Source organism: Notothenia coriiceps, unplaced genomic scaffold, assembly GCF_000735185.1.
Source record: "Notothenia coriiceps isolate Sejong01 unplaced genomic scaffold, NC01 NC01_scaffold00004486, whole genome shotgun sequence".
In the NCBI taxonomy this organism is placed as follows: domain Eukaryota; kingdom Metazoa; phylum Chordata; class Actinopteri; order Perciformes; family Nototheniidae; genus Notothenia; species Notothenia coriiceps.
Genome location: NW_011337187.1, coordinates 469,467 through 492,175, shown reverse-complemented (window position 1 = coordinate 492,175; position 22,709 = coordinate 469,467). Strand labels below are relative to the sequence as shown.

Here is a 22,709-nt window from a genome sequence, read left to right as displayed (position 1 = left end):
TTATTTATCTTCCAAGGAATGCTAAAGACTATTAAACATAGAAACAGTTACTTACACGTTACACATTTCCTAGTCATGTCATCACTTGAGTCATGTACTGAACACCAAATTCATGAGTAAGGGTAACCTTTATTTGAGCTTCAAGAAAGCCTTTGTCTAAAAGAACAAACAGAAGCACAAAGCAATCCTTTTACACGCTGAGAGTATATATATACACAGTTCCCATCCTATATCAGCTACACGTGAGCATCGAATCACGCAAGGGACTATTACTAATTTCAGAAAAAGAGAACACAACTTTTGGGCACTTAAATAAATAAACAAAATAGATGCGACTGAAAGACATAATCTAGAGATTGAACTCTATTATGAACAGCATAATCAACTGTACCTTGGTACATTCTAGATTGAGGTCTTTTAAGGTTCTATGGTGTTGACTTGTCTGTACAAATGTATTTGAGACATAGACATACATGAAAGCATTCATCGCACCATGACCTTTGTCAATTTAATTTGCTCTATAACCTCGTAATGTTACCAAATTTGTATAAAATGATGCCTTTTGTCTTGGGAGTTGAGGACGATAAGCCCTTGACGAAACCTGTGGACAAACACGTGGAGAACACATTTTTAATTTCATCCAATTAAACTGTGATTTCTTAAAAAATGGCTGTGAAACCAAAAGTCTTCTCTACAGGAAAAGCAAGAGAAATGAAGATAAAATAAAAATGTATAAGGGGTGAAAGATCTTCACATCTATAATAAGAACGATTCAAACAAATGAAATACAAGGCCTCCAAAAGGCCAGTGCGCAATTGCACAGCTTCATATATACACAATACAAGATTCTAAAATATCTACTGAGGTATCGGGAGGTCTAGTGATTTGTCCTCAAGCAACATCTTGATCTCTTTGGCATCCAGAGTCTCATGTGCTAGCAGGGCGTCCGCTAGCTTCTTGTGCTCCTCACTGTACGTCTTCAGGAGGGATTTAGCACGTGCGTAAGAGTCCTGGATCCAATAGGAAGACAGGTGAAAAAGAAATGGATTAAGAAACGGATACATTATTAAACATATCTGACAAATAAAGTCAATGCTGTAGAAAACTCACAAGCAGTAACGCCCTGACTTCCTGTTCGATGGCTGCTTGTGTCTCGGGGCTCTGCTTGGTCACGTCCTTGTAGGTCATCACCCCAAGCTGCAACAAAAACACAAATGACTTCCTTGAGACGAGAGAACAATAGACTTCCTCATGCATCATTATACGCTACGAAGCTTTTTCCCAGGACTCCAGAATGAAAGACTTTTTTTGCTTTAGGAGTAATTATATGTTGTCAAGAGGACTGAAGGTTTTCATTGTAACGTAACAATAAACCATTCTCCCGGTCTCTGAAGAACAGCTGGAATCAACATCTTCGGAATAAAAATTGAAATTTGTGCTACCGCTTTATTGTTTGTATACACTATAAAAACACTTCAAGAACCAAAGCAATAAAATCCACAAAACGGCACTATTGAGTATTTATTTGTGTCATATATGTTAATGGAAAGTATTAAAATGTCTCCTAATCCAGGGGTTCCCAACCTTTATTGTGCCAAGGACCGGCAGATACATTAAAAAAATCGCGCACCGGTTGTCAATTTTAAATGATTTTAATATTTACTCACCACCAGCAGGTAGCAACAGAGGCTAATTGTATGTAACAGTCTGAACAAATACTAGAACAATATGCATCAAAAACATATTAAAAACGTTTAAAAAAGAACCAGTGTCGTTTTTTGGTTTTTCGGAAAACCAAAAAAACGACGTTATTCAGTTTTTAAACCAAAACGGGAAAACAGATAAATCAACGTTTTGGTTTTGTTTGTATGATTTACGGATAATCGGAAAAGAGATTATTATTATTAACACCTCTGCGGCCCGGTACCGGTCCACGGACCAGGGGTTGGGGACCCCTGCCCTAATCAACCAAACAAATTAAACTGTTACCTTGTCACTCATGCCGAACCTGGTCACCATCATTTTGGCTATTTTGGTCGCTCCATCAAAGTCACTGGAGGCTCCTAAAATACACATAAAGATACAAATAATCAAACTATTGTGTAGTAACACAGCACACAGATAATACAATCAGACATTAACTATAATATGGCAATGGAGTACTTGAGTGTGGATGTCAAATTATAAAAAAAGACTGTTTCATCACAGCTAAAATACAAATTGCTAAAAGTGAAATTCTGTATTTATTATTATAATACCGATCTGTCAAGGTACATTTGAGCTCACACAGACTGTATTAAGAAACTATACATATTGTGGTTACAGTGAGGTTGAAACATATTCTCTTAAACATCATTTCTGATGCTGATTGCACATAACACCCAGGCAACAACTAAACGTATCTCTCCCGCACCAGTAGTGATGTTGTCATCTCCGAAGATGAGCTCCTCTGCTACTCGGCCCCCCATGCTCACATCCATCTGAGCCAGCAGCTGGGCTCTGGTCTCACTCCAGCGGTCATCCTCTGGGAGCATGGACACCTAAAGGACAGAGACAAAAGACACTATGTTGAGCTTTAGGTTTAATGAGACAAAAACAGCACTTATTAGGTACATTGGAAAAGCTTACATGGCCAAGAGTTGGGCCTCTGGGCATGATGGTGGCTTTATTGATGGGCATTGCGTCTTTGGTGTAATAGGCTACAATAGCATGGCCGGACTCATGGTAGGCTGTGATGGTCTTATTCTTCTTGTCGATGTCAACACTCCTCCTCTCAGGGCCTGGTTTTAAAGGATTACAAAAATTCCATTCAGCTTTTCTATATTTTTCCTATCTTAGATCGATGTAATCTGTCTCATGTGATGTCAGGGTTCCAGAGGAGATTTAAACACCGTGTGTACTCACCCATGAGGATCTTGTCCTTAGCGAATTCCAGATCTTTCATTGTGACCATCTCTTTCTCGTCCACGGCTGCCTTCAGGGCGGCCTGGTTCACCAGGTTCTCCAGCTCGGCCCCGGTGAATCCCACGGTCCCCCTGGCAATGATTCCTGCTTCCACGGCTGGAACAGAGCAACACAATAGGAAATGCCTTCTTTATAAAAAGGTGATCAGTGTTCAAGAGACAACGGGGTCCTTCATAGAAATGGAAAACAGAGGTATTCTCACAGGTGTACCGCTCGGAATGCTTTGCGATCTCAGTTGATAAGGAAGGCTAATACTTGCAAAATGTGCAGGGTTTGTCAATAATATAAGAGAAGTTGCCACTTTTCTTTTCTGGTATTGGTTGAAAAGAGAATGTTGGTTCGTAAAAAGAAAAGTTTCCAATTTCAATTAGTTTCTGAATTGCCAAAAAATGTATAAGGATGACAAATAAAGAGTGCAGTAAGAAAGATATCCTGAAAGATTTGATTGCTGAGATATTAATTTAAAGAAAGTACCATTAAATGTAACATTAAGACCTACCAGGGTCCACTTTGATCTTGGAGAAGTACCAGTTGAGAATTTCCGTGCGTCCTTTCACGTCGGGGCGAGGGACCGTCACCTGCATGTCAAATCTTCCTGGCCTTATCAGAGCGCTGGGAAGCAGTAAAGAAATATTAGTTAATAAACATAGTAGATTGATCCCTAATTTCAATTTTAAATAAGCTTAAGGCAAATTAGAGCTTATGTGAAACAATGAATTGTAAACATACCTATCCAAAGCTTCTGCAAAGTTTGTAGCACCAACAACGATCACACCTTCATTTGGTTTGAACCTGTACAATAAAAAACATTAAGAGTTCAAAATGCAACATTTGTTTTCACACTAAGTCTGTTTAATGTCAAAGGCAGAAAACTGACCCATCCATTTCAGCCAGCAGCTGGTTGATGGTTTGTCTCGAATAAGGATGCATCGGAGACTCGATCCTCTTTCCTCCAACGCTGTCCAACTCATCGATGAAGATGACACAGGGAGCATTTGCTTTTGCCTCTTCTGCAAACCACAAAGACAGATTGTAGTTTGTTTCGATAAATCCTCAACTGGATACTCGTCCATTAACTCCAAATCCAGCAAACTTACTGAAGAGGTTCCTGATACGACTCGCACCGACCCCCACGAACATCTCATCAAACTCGGACCCGGAGGCGTAGTAGAAAGGAACATCAGCCTCTCCAGCGACAGCGCGCGCTAACAGAGTCTTTCCCGGTGCCAGGAGGACCAATAAGGAGGATCCCTGAGAGGATGACAGAGGGATGATACGTTTTAAATAACAGCATGTCAACGAAAAGACCTATTGCCACACTGTGCACTCATTTCCTGGACAACAAAAAAATGAGGAAATGAAAGATCCGGAGACATTTTAAAATACCTTTCGGCAGCTTTCCACCCAGAACGGTGAACTTCTGGGGGTTCTTGAGAAACTCCACAACTTCTTGTAATTCATTCTTGGCCTCCTCCACTCCTTTGACATGCTCAAATGTCACATTCTTCACCTGGACGGGGTCGACTGCAGAGTCAAGACCAGATGTGGTGCGGAACCTCACTGTGAGAAAAAAACGAACAACTGGTTAGAACAGTAACACCGGAAAAAACTTATTTACAGTGTTTTACAACGAACGACAATATGCCAACTGCCGCACATTTATGATGCAAATCTACGCTCCTTTTGACATGCATTATTCCCTACTATTAGAAAAGTTTTAGCATTCTTGTATAAAGATATACATAGCTGTAATTTAGTGTAACTGTTGAATGCAGCAGAATCATAAGTCCAACCCTACATGCAAACTAAAGGAGGAATGGTATCTCTTATTAGCCACACTCTAAGGTATTAACTTAAAATAGGGACAATTTTGAACATATTTAAGATTAAAATAGGCTCAAGTGAAACTATTCCATTCCATCTTTTGGGAGATGAACAAGAAGTGTTGTATTCACAGTAGGGCTGCTCGATTATGGCAAAAATCATAATCTCGATTATTTGGGTCAATAATTGTAGTTGCGATTATTAAATGCGATTATTCATTGATTTTGAAAAGATCCATTTATTGGAGAAAAACATTTTGAACAGTATGTTTTTAACAGTTGATTACCCTGAACTTTAAGTAGAATAAAAAAAAAAAAAAGTATTAATAAAAAAAAAAAAGTCATAATAATAAAAAAATTATCGTTTTATTTCTATTACGTTGTTTTCGTAATTGTTGCCAGCCATAATCGTAATCGCGATTAGAAGACGAATAATTGAGCAGCCCTAATTCACAGTGTGCTTGTAGGGTTTTGAGTGTAAGCATTGGAGAGAATAAGAACTGAAACAAACCAGCATCAGAAAAGGAGCCTTTACCCGAGAGAAACGGGGACCTCGACAAGCCATAAATCCCAACGAGAAGCAGGGCCAAAAGGATCAACCTGGTTCTCCTCAGCGAGTCTGTAAACAGAGCAAAGACACTTATAAAGATGTTTATGTAAATCGTAAGGTCTCCCTGCAACTTAACTCAGCACTGCCACTCAAAGGAAATGTGGTGTTATCTTAATATTATACAAGGTTGCTTATCTTTGTTATTTACTAGTGTAGTGCCTGATAGCTAAGTAAGTGAGCCACATGCCTTGTGTTCTCTGAGTGAAGGCCTGAGATCTCATGAAGCCCTCACTGAAACCCGTCTTGAAAGCTTCCTGCTGGTTCTCTGGAAGGTTCTTCTGCTTCAGCACTTCGTCCAGTGATTCTGGTCCTTTTTCCCGCTGAAGCAATCCCTGTAAGGCAAACAGGAAAAGAGTTGGTTGGGAAAAGAACATGTGGCTTATTAAACTTCAAAATCAACCCCGTATTGGCTTACCTTCATGAAAGCTGGTGTGTAGGGCTCAGATTCCACCGGACCGTCATAACTAGACTCTGTTCGCCTGGTCTTTGGTCTAAAAGTCTTGAAGCCCCGACTCTGGACCAATACTAAAAATAGAGACATATTGAAAGCCAAGTTAAACACTCCCCTTCAAATGTCAACTCATTCATGCACATTGATAACTTTCACACCGCAGGTTACGTATTTAAAGTCAGTTTCTTACCAGGCAAGAATTGTAGCTCTGAGCAAGCTGCTTTTAAAGGACTGTGGTGCTGTCTGTGGAATATTGGGGAGCCAAAGACCCCCAGCGTCCTGTGTGAGAACCCTGTCAGACAAAAAGTAAACAAAGGGTTGTTCATATTTAAAGATATATTGAGAAATGTGCGTAATTTGTTTCTTGAGTTACACATTTTTGAGATACGAAACCTTTCCATCAAGTAAGATATTCTTAGAAAACAATAAGGGTGTGAAGGCTCATCGCTCTGAACTGCTTACCATGTTTGTTTTGAAAGAAGCTGTCTGCAGAAACGTGGCTCGACCTCCATGCTGAGGGGACAACGGGAGGTTCTTCTGGTGCGGGAATAGGCAGCAACCTGCTGAGCAGCTCATCCAGCTGACTTCCCCTGATCTCTGACAGGCCGAGGTCCCTCAGACTCACACTGGGCTGTAAATACGGGGAAGCAAAAGTAGGTTATCTTCTTAATACTATCATTACGTAGGTTTGGCAACATCTTTAAACATTACTTACTATCACAATCATTATTTAGAGACAGAAATGAACGCAAGTCATGACTTAGGAATTTGAAAAAATGTTTTGAACATTAAATAGACGATCAAGGTTGCAGGTACTACACATATAGGTAAACAACCCTCTGACTACAAGGTAATAAATAGGGTATGCCTGCAGTACATTTTGATGGTGTGTTAACAGCGTCCTTCCAGTTTGTCAGGGACGCAGGACGACTATCTTTCCACATCACTGCTTCACCTTGTTTTTCTATGTTTTTTTCTGTAGGGAAACCTTTGGGATAAATGATTCAAACAATATTTAAAGTTGAACCATGAGAGATTCACTGTGGTTGATGTGTTTAATCAAAATGTAAACCTCAAGAAAAGAGGGTTCTTTCTCACTCACAAAGGTGATTGCAGGGTGTTAATAGCTAAAGATCTAGTGTTTACTACAGTGTATCCAACATAGACAATGTTCAGTATTATTTGTATGTCTGGTTCAGGGTTACCAACTAAGTAAAATGAAATACATGTGTAACATACAAGTTCAGACAAAAGTCATTGATGATTATGTACAGTCCCTTCAGGGAATCATATCTTTAATCTGGGATGCCCATCTCACCTCTTTCAGATAGGAACTGTGCTCTGGAATGAAGCCTTGTTGCAGGGTCTGGATTGAAGCTGTGGCTGAGGTCTTCAGCGAGTGGAGGGCATTGATGAGCTGGCTGAGGGGCACTATCATCTAGCAAATACATAAACAGAGAAAAAAACACGATGTAATGACCTTACTATATAGGCTAAACACAAAAATAAGTTGATGTTTAAAGGTTTACTAGATTTTGTTGTGAAACTTCCATACAGGGCATTGGGTCAGGACAATTACATCAGTGTTATTAAGGCTGACTCCACACTGCTCGTTGCCAATCACAGAGCAGTATGGCTCGCCTACGTCAGATGTGTGACAGTTATATAACCTCAACTGTTTGAAAATGAAGTTAGCTCCCTTCGACTTTATTACAACCGAGCAGTTCCCATACATATAAGATGGTACAGTCATAAGCAAAACTGCACGTACGCATACAGCGTGACAAAAGCAGAGGCTGATTATTACCGTCGCTTTGTTAATGCTAACGTTAGCTGAGCTAGGTTGTCATTGAACGTTACAAAACACAGGACATAAACACCGACAGACCCCGCTTCTTATTCCTATACATCCCAGGAAAATCCTGTACAGGCAACTCTGACTTGATAGCTTAATGACATTAAGTTAGCAATACGTTGACAGAATAGCACACATTAGCTAGCTAAAATAAAATGCTATCCACGGCTTACCTGCTGGGGCTGAAACGACGCTGAGAGTGAAAACATATTTGCAGAGTGACAATTCACAAATAGGATTTCGGGATTTGACGTGGAGGGGGAGGCCCTCTAAACAACTTAAATAAGCGAGTCCTCCCAGCAGCAGTGTCCTTTTGTTTTTTCTTGTTACACAACTTTCAGCAGCTTAGCTAACAACAGCAAATGGATTCTTCGGCATCTGAGGTCAGTTGACTGGACTACAATATTACGTCAAGTTGAATTACTACCGGGTGCAGCTTGCGTCATTGGTGTGGACCCCAATGTGGACCTCAAACCGCAATGTTATCAGAAATAAACAGTAAATGAGAAACATATAACTTTATTTGCATATTATAGGTACAGAAATTAGACTAGGCTGTCATTAAATATTTGTATTTTGTATTCTCTCTGTGTTGTTCACACACATTCGTTACTGCCTGATCAAAATTAAATTATTAGGTATCTTATTTTCAGAAAATGTTAAACGTTTAGCAATTTGACAGAGAGCGTTAATACATAATACGTCTTTCTAGTCATATCAATAACATGTCAATAACATGTCAATAACATGTCATGCTTTACATATAGGCAGTAACCTGTACAACTAAATTGAACGGACGTCCGAGGACCCCGCGAAAGAGCAGTGAATTCAAAATTTCAAAACAAACCTGATGTTGTTTTTCTTGATATGTAAGTGTTTACTCCGAGCTAGCTGACTGTTGGAGACACACAGCTTGAGTCTTCATTTGGAAAATGGACGTAGAAGGAAAGCACGATTCCAGTACCAATGAGAAAATGGTGGATAAAGCTAAACCGACTTCAATCGAGGATTTCATCGTGTTGAAACCAATCAGCCGCGGTGCTTTTGGCAAGGTTTACCTCGCTCGGAAGAAGTCAAATCCGCGATTATATGCCATAAAAGTTAGTTGGTTTGGTTGTCAACGATTTGAATAATCAAAAAGATACTTATTTATTTAAATGTTTTAAATGTAATTGTTCTCTTTAGGTGATGAAGAAAGCAGATATGGTTGTTAAAAATATGACGGGCCAGATGAAGGCAGAGAGAGCTGCACTTGCTTTGAGCAAAAGCCCCTTCGTGGTTCAACTGTACTACTCCTTTCAGACTGCCACCAATATCTTTCTGGTAACACCCAAAGGCAAAAATAATGACACTTGCAAAAACACATTAATAGTGAGTGCCTAAGATAATGCTTTCTTTTTATGTTGCTTTCAGGTCATGGAATATCTCATTGGTGGAGATGTCAAATCTCTGCTACTCCATTATGGGTATTTCGACCAGGATACGTCTGTAAAATACATTTCAGAGGTTGCATTGGCTTTGGACTACCTCCACCGTCATGGTATAATCCACAGGTACTGTGATGCGATTTCTTTATTTATTGTTTAATGTTAATAACACTGAGTGAGTAGTCTTTTGATAAGACTTGTTGTATGACTTGGACACTTACCTGATTTACAACTTTTTAGGGACTTGAAGCCAGACAACATGCTTATATCTAACAAAGGACATGTTAAGCTGACAGACTTCGGCCTTTCTAAAGTCAAGCTTGACAGAGGTATGTAGTCCCATTCCCTTAACATTTGAACAAATTGATCACAAAGTGTAATGGTATGATATTTCCTTTTTATTTAATCTTTTCAGAGCTGAGTATTTTGGATATCCTTACTACTCCATCCTTGGCTAAACCAAAACAAGATTACTTCCGCACCCCGGGTCAGGTGCTCTCCTTAATCAGCTCACTTGGATTTGTAAGTGGATTAATATGACTTTGCGTGGAGAAATTCTCTAATAGCTCTTAATACTTTGAAGTTCAATAATGATTCCTCTATCATTTTGTATCAAACACAGAATTCACCTGCAGCAGAAGGAAAGCGTCACTGCAGCGCCTCTGCTGCGTCAAGTCCAATGTCCTGCGGCAAAGTTAGAAGGAAAAAAAACTCTCTTGGTTCTCCCTTGCTGAAGAAAAAAGAGAAGCAGTCACCGGCTGGATACCCTTGGAAAACAGGTATGTCATGGTACATATCAAAGAGATACACATCTTGGCTATTTCCCACCCTTTTCATTAACATTGTGGAATGCAAGGAATGTTAAAGGGTACCTTCCTCGTGAGCTCTTGGCAAAGAAAATCCAATTTAACAGTTGCTTTATCTGTTATTTCTCCATAGGATCCAACAATGTTGTGTTTAATCCTCACAACCTGGCTAAATATCTGACCCCCACCCTGCTGAAGACCAGGAAGAGGTTTGAGACGATGAGTGCAGGCAGCACCACCGACACTGAAGGGGCCATCTCTCCAATGTGGGAGTGTGATGAGGTCAGTGATTGTTAACCTGACTGTATGTCATTTACAGTCTATTAAACATGGGTGTCCCGAACATTTTTGTCACCACCAGTTTGTTTAATTTCAAATTATGATTTAGTTTGAAATGGTTACAGATATTTTGGCTTATTGAGTTTAATGTTTGTAGTATTATACAACAGCTGGTGCTGAAATGTGGGGATTCATTAAAATATGCCTTATTATTGTGACCGTTTCTTTTTATATTTTATTTAGAAGGAAAATGAATACACCAACGAGCAGAAGGGGAAGTTGCCTTCTGAATCCGAAGGGCCCAAACAGGACTGTGTGCCGACAAAAAAACCCGTTCTGGATGATTTGTGTCCATCAGCCTCGTCCGTAAAGAGAACATTCTCGGAAATTGAGAGAAGCCCTGAGACGTTGGAGATTCAAGCCAAGAAAAGTAACACGGCCTATAAGAGATGCTACAAGATTCCAGAAGAACCGGCAAGGCCTCACACTGGCCTGACTCGAACATTTCCCAACATCCAAATCAGTAACTTCTTGGCCTCCACTGAGGAGATTGGGTTAGATGAAGAGCGGATCCCAACACGCTCCAGTCCCCTCGCTAAAAGTCTGATAAGTGAACTAGAGGAGCCAACAGAGGACGTGTTTGAAGACGGACCCAAAGACCTGTCGCCTTTCGCATCACCCCTTACCGGGAACAGTGACATTTGCAGGAGCTTGAGCCTTGATTCTGATGCCTCTATGCATGAAACGTCTCTCACTATGCAAAGCTGTGCGTCTCTCAAGACAAGAAAGTTTGCCAAATACAACAATTCAGCATCATCTGATGAGCAAGAGGAACATAAAGATTCACCCATGGCTGAATCACTCCCACAAACTCCATCTGCTGTTGCTATGGGAACACCCACACTTGGAAACTTTGTCCGGACAGGCTCCTTCCTTAACCGGCTCCCTGATGGTGACACAAAGTCCTCCTCATTCCTCAAGCCGAGAAATATTGTCGCGTTCCGTAGCTACTGTAGCTCCATCGACCGCTCCAACATGTCGGAGGTGTCCCGGTTAAGCATCGGTTCTGTTGATGCTATGGAGGTATCCACAACTGCTTCCCATCCCTCTGCATCTTGCAACGCAACACCAGTGCAGAAAAGACCCAGTTCCAACAGCTCTCTATGTCAGGTATGTTGTAGAACTCGCCACTGTCCTAAGTTTAAGACCTGCAGTCTTTTGTGCACATCTTGGGTAAAAATAAAAAAGATATATTTTTGGAATGACCTAAATGAGTTTAAGAGTTGTGGTGATTTACCTGTCGAGTGGTATTAAAATACATTGTAAATGACATAAACCACACAAAGGTTACTTATTTAAGGCTTTCTAATTAATTTTTTTAAATAATTTTCTCACATCAGACTCCTCAGCCCATGTCAGCCTCTCACACCCCCTTCAGGACCCCAAAGAGCGTCAGGAGGGGGACACTGCCTGTTGAGGGTCTACCCATTTTAGGAACTCCTGACTATTTGGCTCCGGAGCTTCTCTTGGGAAAACCACATGGTAAGATTGGGAAATTAAAAAACCCCAAGTAACACAGCAACACACAAATAGCCCAAAACAGTCTTACTGTATTGACATTGGATGGTTGACTTGGTAGTCTTTTTGACAAGCACTCTTGTTTGAGTTTCAGGAACTTTTCACTGTGGTAAGTTTATTGTGATATTTCTGTTTGTGCAAGTAAGCTTGCATGATCACCCAGCCTGCTAATAAGCTAAAGGCAATGAGCTGATTCTTCCCCCTTGTCCTTCCCCTACTGGTTCTCTTTCTTTCCGTGGGATTGTTGGAAAAACTGTGGGCCTGGTCAGAGGCAAGGGGGAAGCATTTAAAACGTGTGATTAAAAAGGCTAAAGAAATGGGATTGTCTTTTAACATTCAGCTAACGCCATTGTTACACGGAACAAGGTTTAATATTTGGGCAAATTGTGGCATATATTCAATGTGCTATATCACTGGCTTTATTTTTGTCAATCATCACACTGCAAATTGTCATCTAATAATAACGTATTGATTGGATATGCTGTTATTTATTCAAATGTAAACAAGCTGAGGGCAGTATTTCCTGTCAGTCGCGCCATGCCATTGTAACATAATTGCTGACATTTGGATTCATGAACTGTCAGTCTATGACATGATTGATTCTGTGTGGCAGTATTTATTCATCAGCTGTTAAGATGTGTTCACAGCTCAACTCAATAGATAATTGGGATGGATTCTCAAATCTTTTCATTCATTGCAAAAGACTGTGTTACAACTACAATCCCAGACACACATCAATATTCATGTGTGTTAGATGTGGGTGATAATTACAGATATTTTAAGCTACGTGTTGGTGATTGAAAGAAAATTAGTTCATACCAGAACGTCCTTTTGTCCTCAACCTAACTTATTCCCTGCTCATGCCACTGCAGTACAATTGGTGCACTCTAACTGAATCAAAGGGAAAACATGTTGATGCCAGCAGCTGTATGAAATGTGACTTCTCTTTGCTTCTATCCAGACTGCATGGTGGATTGGTGGGCGCTTGGTGTGTGTCTTTTTGAGTTCCTCACAGGTGTGCCACCTTTCAATGATGATACCCCTCATCTGGTCTTCCAGAATATCCTCAACAGAGGTGGGTTTGGTTTTCTTTTACAGAAACATCCTAACGTAAACCACAAAATGCTTTCAAATATGTAACTCGCACACAGCCTGTATTTGATGATCCACATGCCTAACAAATAACAATTTTAGTTTACAATATGATGTTAAGGACATGCTTTAGTTGCTTTTGTCACCACCACCTTCCTGTTCAAAATTGTTGCTTCTTTTAACACTCTCAATCATTTTAGATATTTTCTGGCCTGAGGAAGAGGAGGAACTATCTGTAAACTCAAGAAATGCAATTGAAATTCTCCTAGCCATGGACATGACAAAAAGAGCTGGTCTAAAGGGTGAGAACAGCTTTACAATATTTGAAATCATAATTTAAAACAATGTTGGTCCTCAGATCTTAGATTTCAGGGAACCTATCTGAAAAAAATATGAGAAATTCCATTAACTACGAGAGCGCATGTGAATCACAGATTGTAGGATTTTGTTTTTTGAGCCTTGCAGTAAAAATGTTGATATAATATAAGTACACTATTAATCTATGTCCTAAGGTTTTTTGATTTGTGTTAAACATGTATGTCTTTAAAAAGAAGAAAGGATGAGACTGTTTCAAGCAGCTGTAACCAGGGAATTATTACATAATTGTAGGCTAATATTGTTTTTAGTTTCAATGTCCTTAATAATAATAATCTAATGATATGACACAATTTAATCGGAAGTGTTCTCATCTTTTTTTCTGAACATCCACCAGAACTCAAGCCTCACCCGCTGTTTGAGGGCTTGGACTGGGACAACCAGCAAAACCAGCCGATGCCTTTCATACCGCAGCCAGAGGACGAAACCGACACCTCGTACTTTGAGGCAAGAAATAACGCTCAGCACATTGCCGTGTCCGGCTTCAGCCTCTAGAGTTAGTAACAGTTATGTTTTTATTGAAGTAGCTGTCAACAAATTGCGGCTAGTAGTGAAGTCAGAATGTTGTGCGGGTTTGTGAATTCACTTGATCTCATGGTGGAAATTTCCCAAAAATCTGATCCACTATAAATACAAAAATCAGAATCAGAATCTGATAGTTTCTCTGTTCAAGGTGGTAACATTTTAAAAAGCATTTGAGGTATTTGCAATCACTGGTCGTTAAAGCCAGGAAAAAAGCCATATCTGTAAATGATTACGGTAGTTAGTTTACGAGTAGAAAGTAAACATGTTTTAAACCTTGGTATTACCATTATTTCTCTTAAATTAGGTTATTATACTAGCAGAGTGGTATTTGCTTTGGCTTTACCCTATTAAAGGCTTTGATCGCTGTGTTGTGATATAAATTAAATACAAGATGAGCAAGTTCATGTAGATGTGTCACCTACTGCCGTGCCAACACCCAATTTATTTTGCTGCACTGTTCATCATTGTAATGTTTTCTCTTGCTCTGGGCAGACTGGGTGGTCGGGTCGCCTGAATTTATCATTAAGGGATACAAAACCACTTCAAAAATACTAATATATTCATCAATAATCTATTTTAAATGTAAATCGTGTTAATAACGTTCAGTGTCATTGTTTTAAGACCATAGCAGGTTACTTTATGTTGTAGCAGAACAGTTTTTTCTGCTTTTATGTCATCTTTGTTCGTTGTTTTGATGTGTTCACCAGGTCATATTCCACACTACTAGTTTTAAGGATAAGTTCAAGGCTCCGAGTTGCTTGTCAAATTGTATCTTGTACAAATAAAACTTGTTTGTAACATAACGTAATTTGTGCTGTCTCTTATGTTTAGTGCCTGAAGGAAAAGTGTAAATATTGTCTAAAAATAGCTTGTTTTAACAAAAGTTAAATAAAATAAATATGAATCTCAATTTTGTTTGGAAAATATGAATATATAGTTGGCAGCTCCTTTCTCAAGCAATTTTGAGATATGTCTGGTTATGCAAGAGTAGCAGCCAGTTAGCTAGCAATGCTTAGTTGGTTCCGCCCAAAGCTATATAGCCTATATAGGCCTATATCATTTTTTTTAAATCAATACAAAGTTTAACATTGACAAATTAAAGCTTTACAGAGGTTAAGTGTGGGTAATCTTTTTTTAACCAGATGCTGTCGTGCTAATTTTTTACTGTTTGAAGACAGTCAAGCTAACCTTTTTCATGTTTATGCTGAGCTAAGCTAAAGCTCTGCTAGCTGTAGCACATTTTTACGGTACAATATGAATCGTTTTCAGTCTTCCCACCAATTTTAGAAAAGACAGCTCTAAATATCATCCAATTCCTTTCAAAAGATACTGGAAACAACAACATAGTTTATGAAAACTTTATTTGAGGCTTGGATTATCACATGCAAACACCACTCTGTCCACAGGCAGAGGGGCTATTAAACCGTAGCACAATTTTAGTAGAAAGATAAACTATTACTTCTTTATTAAAACATAATGGCTCTGGAAGATAAGTGCTATTGCAGATGCAAAACTTGTAAATTATATATAATATTCTATATCCATAATACATGAGAATGCAATTAAAATACTGCATTTTAATCTGAACTGTACAGCTATTGTATAGAATTTACATAGATCTCACTTCTTTGCACACATGTTAACCATATCACTCACAAAATCTTTGCACAAACATATTACAACACGCATTAAAATGATACAATATAGAAAACCTTGACAGGTCAAACAACAGTGATAAGTATTATGCATTAATAATTGGACAGCTATGTAGATTCTCATTTTCATCACCTAAAGGCTAAGGTATTATGATTAGTGATAATTTTGTCCAGCACAGCAACAATTATGCTACAATTTGTCAATGTAAGAAACAATAATGCCACCTACAGTATAAATGTACCTTAATGATGATGAGGCACTTCATCGATTTGGAAAACAATTTGAAGTAATATGACAAAGCACAGATTGATATGCAGCAGGACAGGTGATGAAAACATATTAATAACCTTGTCTAACATACACATACAACTTAGTGGCCACGTAAAACTAATTTATACAGCTGAAATCTGGTGAGCAATACCTTCATTGTAACTTTCTAAAAGCAATAAATATTAATTTAATCTCAGAATTTAAAAAAAATCTCACATATCAATATCTTTTTACACTTCTTTTTTCAGTCCTCCCTTCTGAACTACAATTATTACATTTTTATTATAGCAGCATTGCCTGGGCAACTAATGACAGAATTGTGAAAATGTTTAACCACATCAAGCACTACGTTTTAAAAAAGAAGAAGAAGTATCAAGCCCATTTTATGTGCAACACAGCCTTAGTTATAGAAATACAGCACTGGAAAAATGTGTATTGACCACTGCAAAATCATCAGTTTCTCTGGTTTCACTATTTATAGAGTTTATTTTATAAACTACTGACAACATTTATCTGTGTTGGAATTCAACAGACACTGGAATGGAATGTCTGCCATACATGTAGAGATTGTGATTGAAGAAAAATGTGCAGTGGTCTCTTAATCATTTTCCCCAGAGCTATAATTGAGATGCTGCTGTCGTTGGTTTATAAACAAGCAGGAAACGTTGACTATGAGTTCCACCTCTCAACACAAACCATTTCTTAGAGAAAAATAATCTGGTACAGTGGCATCATCTTAAAAAGCGTGTACAATCACAGGCTGCAACTCCTTACATTCATGTTGCTATTTGATTCCACATCCACACTACTTGAGAGATGGCTTCCTCTCCCTCTAGGCTCCTTCTTCATAGTGCAAGAGCAAATTACTGGGCTGTGGGTCTAAGCAGGGGGGAGTTACAGCCATTAGCAACCCAACCAAAGACATTTAGAGGACTCCTCTGTATCCTCTATGTGCGTGGGTGAGAGCAGGTTTTAGTTGATTCTTCTACAAGGGAATAAGAAAGTTAAGAAGTGAAATATGGTTTAGCAAATACACATTTTAATATTGAAGATTATAACTTTCTTTAAAAAAATAAATAATACCTTCTCCTCCTTTGCAGGTATAGGCGGATTAGCCACTGTACAACAAAGGGCCAAATAACAGCAAAGGCCAAACTGGTCGGAGAAATGTCGAAAGGCCACCAGGATGGTTTCTGGGGGGGAATATGAATCATTAATACCAATTGGGATTAGTTCAAATGTTTAAATCATTTAGGTTACCACTAATGATCATGCATCTTTCAAATAAGCTAAAACACAGTTTTGGTAAAAAGTGATTTTCTTTTTTTAAACAATATATATATATATATATATATATATATATATATAATATATATAATATAAATATATATATATATATATATATATATATATATATATAATATTATATATATATATATATATATATATATATATATATATATATATATATATATATAGTAAAATGTATTTTAAAACTGCTTACCCGACTCTTCTTATTCACCGGGGTTGATCCACAAGTTGGAGACAGAGACATTGATCTTGCCTGCAGGGTAAGGAATCAAAAATAAAAGAACTGAATGTCTACAGTAACAAAGTAAAAGGGTTTTATTTATCTAAGCCTAATCTATGCTATTTTTAGACGGGGTACTTTGCCCCTTAATGTTCAATGAAAAAGTTCAAACGTTTTGAACGAAGAATGAAAGATTTTCTATATGGTTGATTCTAAATTGAAAGTGCGGTTGATGTACACGCATCGACTGAAGCTGCCCCTTAATGGTTTCAAATAGCCGCATCCGGGAGATATTTATAGACTTTATCTGCCGTTTAAAAGCACAGGAAGTAGTACATGGTTGTTGTTAAAGGTTTATAAAATGGTAGAAGATAGTAAAACAATACCAATATAATTGTTCAGGTTCCTAGTTCACATATTTATATAGCTTATTTTGTCAGGCAAATCCTAAAAAGTATTCAGATTCCTTTCAAAGAGGACCAGACAATTAACAGAGATGTTTTTCTTAAGATGATGAGAGGACAGAGGGGTCTGACCTGGCTAGCAGTCAGAGCCTCCAGGGTGTGCAGCCTGTCCAAGACGCTCTGCATGTCCTCCTGCAGTCTAGCCAACACGACAACTATCTGCTCATTCAGGCTTCCTCCGGGTGTGACAGCTCCCCCCCAGCGCTCCCTGTCCCCATCTCCACCACCATACATGGGCATCAGAGATCCAGAGCCATGGTCTGGAGACCTGGAGCCTAAAAACACAGAAATGACTTAGACTTGATGTTTGCAAACAGCCAAAAAAAGAAAAATGTACAGTTGCCTTCTTCTGAATGCTGTGTGGAACATAAATGCCCTCTTTAAGAAAACCTTACCTCCTTCTCTTCTGACCAAAGGGCTGTTAGACATGTCTGCATTCAGTCTCTGTCTCTGCGACACTGTTCCACCGTTCTCTCCATCTTCTCCTCCACACATGATGCCCTCTGGTGCACCGTCAACATCGTCCTGGGGCTCCTCTAACGGGGACAAGACGTGGTTCTCGTCTTCATCCAGGTCGTCCAAAGACTGATTATGCTCTGAGCTCTGGAGAAGATGTACATTAAATATTCATGTATGACAGCCAAGTAGCTACAAACACTGTGCTAAACAGTTTTAAGGTGCTCCTTGCCTCTTCCTGTCCGAACTGGTCCACAGAATCACAGTAGACTTCGCTGTCTGAGTCACTGGCCAGCTGACTGGGACCAGACACATCCAAACAAGGATCTGACATCAGTACAAAGGGCAAGAAGAGGGGGAAAAGAAGCTCAGACTCATACTGGAATGTAACTAAGTGGCATGGAGGAAAGCAGCATTCACTATATTTTAGTTTTGCCATTTAATCCAATAATTGAGTCCATTAAAAGGAGCAGCTGATGTGTAAAGTGCTAAGAGTCCCTGAGTTGCCACAGCTCTGTTTAGCAGTTGAATTGATCACATGGTGCACAGTCCTCAGAAACACAAAGCAAGATTTCAAAGACAACAGAATGCTGTCATAGCTTTTTTTCCTCACCTGTGTGGTGACCGTTGAGCAGAAGCTCAGCGACTGAGCCCTCCTGAGAGGGGACACCGTTCAGACCGGCCTTGGGATGACTCCCATTGGTCAGATGGGTGACCCCGTTGGACACTTTACCGTTGGAAAGAGGCACTTTGTGTCTCTTGGTTGAACTCTTCTTCTTTGGTTGAGAAACTGCTGATTTCTTGTCTGAAATGAATCCCCCAAAAAGTCAACTAAATGTTTTTTTACAGTACTGTTGGACAGTGTTGATAACGTTGTTACCTTTTTTGACCTCCTTTATCACTTCTTCTTCCTCTTCCTCCTCCTCCTCCTCTTCTTCTTCTTCCTCCTCTTCTTCCTCCTCCTCCTCTTCTTCATCCTGTGTTTCTTCCTCTGACTTTTCCTTCACTTCCTTTGCCTTGAGCATGGCAGGACGAGTCTCCAGGTTGCCATTCATCTTCATTGTTCTGACGATGCTCTTTGCGATGCTCTTCGATGGCTTTGCATTCACCATTGAACTAAACCCTGTGCAGAAGAAATGATTTCATTTCAATACCATAAACACAAAGGAATGCTTCCTTTGAGGTTAAGGTTACTAATACGTTATTAACGTGAAGAATTCAATCAAAATTAGGTAACCACTTAGACCAAGGATGTTTGCAAAACCCTCATGTAGTTTATGTAAATGTAATAAGACCCATGTTCTATAACACTAATCCACCAAAAGCATCTAATCTACAACTCCAGACAAATACTATTTCACTAAAACTATATCACCAGACTCAAATATTTACACAGCAATATACTTGCCATCCATTTGCCTAGCAAACTGTGTCAAACGGGCTGAGCATATAAAAAGAGGCAAATCATAAAAAGGTTAACATGCTGTTATTGACCCTGTATGACACGCCAAGTAAAAGGTGGTGATTAAAAACCTACCCATGCTCAGGTCTGATATCTGTGTGATCTTTTTCCTATCGTCAATCAGCTCATAGAAGGGGCCGAGGACACGTAGTAACTCCTCCACCTCATCTGTCATGGGCATACCTTCCAGGATCTACGCATCAAATACAGCAACAAATGCAGTGTCAATGGCAGTGATGTTTAGCTCAAAACAATAACAATAAAAGGTTTGACTTTAATATACTATATTATGCAATTGTTACATGGTCAGGAAAAGTAACATACCAGCTTCATTTCATCAACGTAGCCTGCCATTGCTTTTTCTTTTGACATATCTTCAAGAGAGCTCCACGCATCCCTATCACATTAAATCAAAAACAGCATTATTATACAGCTTAAACAAGTATAACCTGTAAAGCATCTATGCCAGCCAGAAGATTTGCTTTGAAGACTTCTGTGTCAGCTTTTTTTTGGTAAACAAGCTCAGTTTATGTAAGGTTAATGTGTCTAGACAGAGGTTCAAAGGCCGACTGAAATGTAACTATTCATTGGTAACAAAAGTTATTCCTTAAATTGGTATTGTCTGCAATTAGAATCCAATCACATTTGACCTGGCTAGGTAAATTGGATACAAATAAAGTTTCACACAACATTATTGCAAGAATGTGGAGGGGATATTTGTATGGGTTTTGAGAATACATTTCTCAGACTCCACCTTAAAACAAGCGTTTTTACAGTTTTTGATAAACTTGCAAATCCCCACCCTGATGGGACCATGAGAGAAACTGTGCAGGCTAGTGGGTAAGAGGTTACATTCCAAGAGTCCAAAGATCCCCTAACACAACTTGAGATTAAAGAGAGAGAATCAGTAGAGCCTTTGAACCCCAGTGGAGAGAATTGTACTGTATCGTATTGCACAGTGAGGTCAAAGTGGGCCAAAAACAACATGTTGTGCAATGTGCACAAACACTCACTGGTTTATGCTGAATTAAATGTCAGCAGATTCAGAGAACATTGTAAGACACTAATGTTTTCCCCATAAACTGTTCAAAGAATGTAATGACCTATGCGTATTAAGATAATAACATTAAAAACTAATTGACTGACAGTATATTTACCATTTTGCTTTGCCAACTGCATCCCAGAAGCCAGGTCGGGGTATATTGCATGCACCAACAGTGGCTTGTTTATAATAACTGTAGAACTTGAGCATCATATCATTGGACGGCTGAAAGGGACCTGGGGAAAATAAAGGACATTTCATTAAACAAAATGTGTCTTAAACATGTATCCTGCAATAGGTTTTAGATTGCTGGCACTAAAGCAAATCTCTGCACATTGTTAGTAAAGTGGATTAGGCCTTTTAAATCGCACAAGCTCAAAAGTAGACCAAGCTGTTGCACTGCACCAGACTATGCCTGACACCATTCTGTTTGTACCCTATTTTAAATCCATGAACTAGACTAAATGATGTAAATATCGACTGTTTTGTTCACTTACCATTCGGGGGTAAACTCTTAATCACTTTTAATGCAGCCTCGAACCTCACGAGGGTCAAACGCCTCTCATCCTCCACTTCCACACTCTCCACCTCCATTGTGTGAAACTGAGATTGTCAACACAAAACCTACAGAAAGACAGTAAATAAACATACGTTAAAATATGAGAACTAATATGCTACAAGCGGACTTCCACAATAACATGTATGCTAGCTCTTTATCACAGTTGTTGCATACAGCCAGACTTTTGTTATGCTAATGTCACTAGCTAAGCTGGCAAGTTGTTGTATTTACAGTCTGGTGTGACCACAAATAGAAGGAGGTTGTGTATCTAGGACGCACAATTAGCTATGCGACACACGTCAAACTGCCTATATATTTGTGACAAATACAACATTTACTTATAAACTGTCGACGAAAAAGCTCTAAGCCGATGATACGTACCGTTAATGTCAACGGCCTATCTGTTTGTCAGAAGGCGACCTGTCTTTAGCCTTCGACCAGACGCCATCAACAGTGTATAATTCCAGATAGAGATGCAGTCTGGTACTTGTAGTCTTCTACTAGATATCAACATTTCCTACTAGGTCCACAATCCTTTGCGTGAAAATGTCGTTTGGAGCAGGTTTTAAGAAATGAAAGTGGCTTTTGGATAAAAATAAACCATGTACTGAATAAACAAGAAAAGTATTTCCAGCTATAGAATAAGACATGTTAGTGTATAATATTTAAATGTGATCTTTATAGAATATAAACTATACACATAGTAACAGTTTACGGTAGAACTACATTTACCACAACTCCCTAAGCGTGATCCATGTTTTTTCTACAGTTGGAAGGGTGATCGGTGGATGGGAGTGAGCAACAAGAGCTCTCCCTTTGTCTTTAATTCCGATCACCACACATCTTCGTAAAATATCTAGATCTGCAATTTGTCAAAAATGTAAAACAATAATTTTGATAAATGAGTTACTGTTAAAGTAAACTTGAAACATATTATGCAAGAAAAATGTCAAAATGAACTAGTTCCGGTTCTCAAATGTGAGAATGTGCTTAAATATTTTTCCAGAAAAAAAACATGACATTTGAAAACATTACTGTGGCTTTTTTTTAAAGTATATTTTAATAGGTATTTTTGACAATTTCTTTAATTTAACCGATAGTTAATTAGTTGACGAAAACATTTCCAGATTAATTAATTGTGAAGATGTAGAAATACCTCAGATCTTGTACTTAAGTAGAATTAGCAATAGGCTAATATGTGAAAATCAGTTATACAAAATTACCATTCAAATGTTTACTCAAGTACAAACGTATTATTGCAGCCATCAACATATACGAAAAGTACTAAAGTAAGTTCTCATTGTTCAGAATGACCAGTTTTACAACATTTTATATTATATTACAAATATTGCATTAATGGGTATGTATGTACCACTTTGATGTTTAAGCCTGCGAAGGGCTTCTTCTCTAGAGTTGTTGTGCACATGACAATACATACCTTAAAACTAGTAAAAGTTGTCAGTTGTGAGTAAATGTACTTCCAC

The 22,709-nt window shown here is 38.8% G+C and overlaps 3 protein-coding genes across 4 annotated transcripts; 1 reads left to right on the top strand and 2 right to left on the bottom strand.

Moving 5' to 3' along the window:
• Positions 1 to 109: 109 nt before the first annotated feature.
• Positions 110 to 8,103, bottom strand: LOC104942381 (ATP-dependent zinc metalloprotease YME1L1). The gene is given in 19 exon segments (XM_010767595.1): positions 110 to 1,010; positions 1,111 to 1,197; positions 1,990 to 2,063; positions 2,414 to 2,540; positions 2,629 to 2,780; positions 2,905 to 3,060; positions 3,464 to 3,576; positions 3,694 to 3,756; positions 3,842 to 3,974; positions 4,062 to 4,185; positions 4,187 to 4,215; positions 4,351 to 4,524; positions 5,323 to 5,406; positions 5,585 to 5,729; positions 5,813 to 5,922; positions 6,039 to 6,140; positions 6,311 to 6,479; positions 7,167 to 7,286; positions 7,877 to 8,103. Coding segments are annotated over 19 exon segments (2,151 nt in total). The 5' UTR covers positions 7,913 to 8,103; the 3' UTR covers positions 110 to 857.
• Positions 8,104 to 8,512: 409 nt separating this feature from the next.
• mastl (microtubule associated serine/threonine kinase-like) lies at positions 8,513 to 14,669 on the top strand. 2 transcript variants are annotated; one of them, XM_010767593.1, is made up of 13 exons: positions 8,513 to 8,803; positions 8,889 to 9,026; positions 9,117 to 9,256; positions 9,371 to 9,459; positions 9,546 to 9,652; positions 9,753 to 9,909; positions 10,070 to 10,218; positions 10,459 to 11,385; positions 11,616 to 11,757; positions 11,888 to 11,902; positions 12,755 to 12,868; positions 13,086 to 13,187; positions 13,598 to 14,669. In XM_010767593.1, exons 1-13 carry the CDS (start codon positions 8,636 to 8,638, stop codon positions 13,753 to 13,755), a joined length of 2,406 nt encoding a protein of 801 aa, XP_010765895.1. In that variant the 5' UTR covers positions 8,513 to 8,635; the 3' UTR covers positions 13,756 to 14,669. The 2 variants fall into 2 exon arrangements, with proteins under 2 accessions (XP_010765895.1, XP_010765896.1); XM_010767594.1 differs by lacking the exon at positions 11,888 to 11,902.
• Positions 14,670 to 15,129: 460 nt separating this feature from the next.
• On the bottom strand, positions 15,130 to 21,712 carry acbd5a (acyl-CoA binding domain containing 5a). Its single transcript, XM_010767592.1, has 13 exons — positions 21,607 to 21,712; positions 21,164 to 21,290; positions 20,782 to 20,902; positions 19,949 to 20,021; positions 19,700 to 19,817; positions 19,043 to 19,285; positions 18,776 to 18,967; positions 18,395 to 18,489; positions 18,102 to 18,309; positions 17,779 to 17,981; positions 17,216 to 17,275; positions 16,795 to 16,904; positions 15,130 to 16,696 (listed from the first exon to the last, which is right to left on the bottom strand). Exons 2-13 carry the CDS (start codon positions 21,258 to 21,260, stop codon positions 16,684 to 16,686), a joined length of 1,533 nt encoding a protein of 510 aa, XP_010765894.1. The 5' UTR covers positions 21,261 to 21,290; positions 21,607 to 21,712; the 3' UTR covers positions 15,130 to 16,683.
• Between the last annotated feature and the right edge of the window lie 997 nt (positions 21,713 to 22,709).

What these genes read in the sequence shown, in the direction of transcription:
- acbd5a (XM_010767592.1), bottom strand. Translation starts at nt 21,260, where the DNA reads ATGGAGGTGGAGAGTGTGGAAGTGGAGGATGAGAGGCGTTTGACCCTC. An exon ending in GCTCAACGGTCACCACACAG is followed by an intron (nt 18,490 to 18,775) that starts GTGAGGAAAAAA and finishes TACTGATGTCAG; the next exon opens with ATCCTTGTTTGGATGTGTCT. An exon ending in TTTGGTCAGAAGAGAAGGAG is followed by an intron (nt 17,982 to 18,101) that starts GTAAGGTTTTCT and finishes CTGTGTTTTTAG; the next exon opens with GCTCCAGGTCTCCAGACCAT.
- mastl (XM_010767593.1), top strand. Translation starts at nt 8,636, where the DNA reads ATGGACGTAGAAGGAAAGCACGATTCCAGTACCAATGAGAAAATGGTG. An exon ending in CGTCATGGTATAATCCACAG is followed by an intron (nt 9,257 to 9,370) that starts GTACTGTGATGC and finishes ACAACTTTTTAG; the next exon opens with GGACTTGAAGCCAGACAACA. An exon ending in AAAAAGAGCTGGTCTAAAGG is followed by an intron (nt 13,188 to 13,597) that starts GTGAGAACAGCT and finishes AACATCCACCAG; the next exon opens with AACTCAAGCCTCACCCGCTG.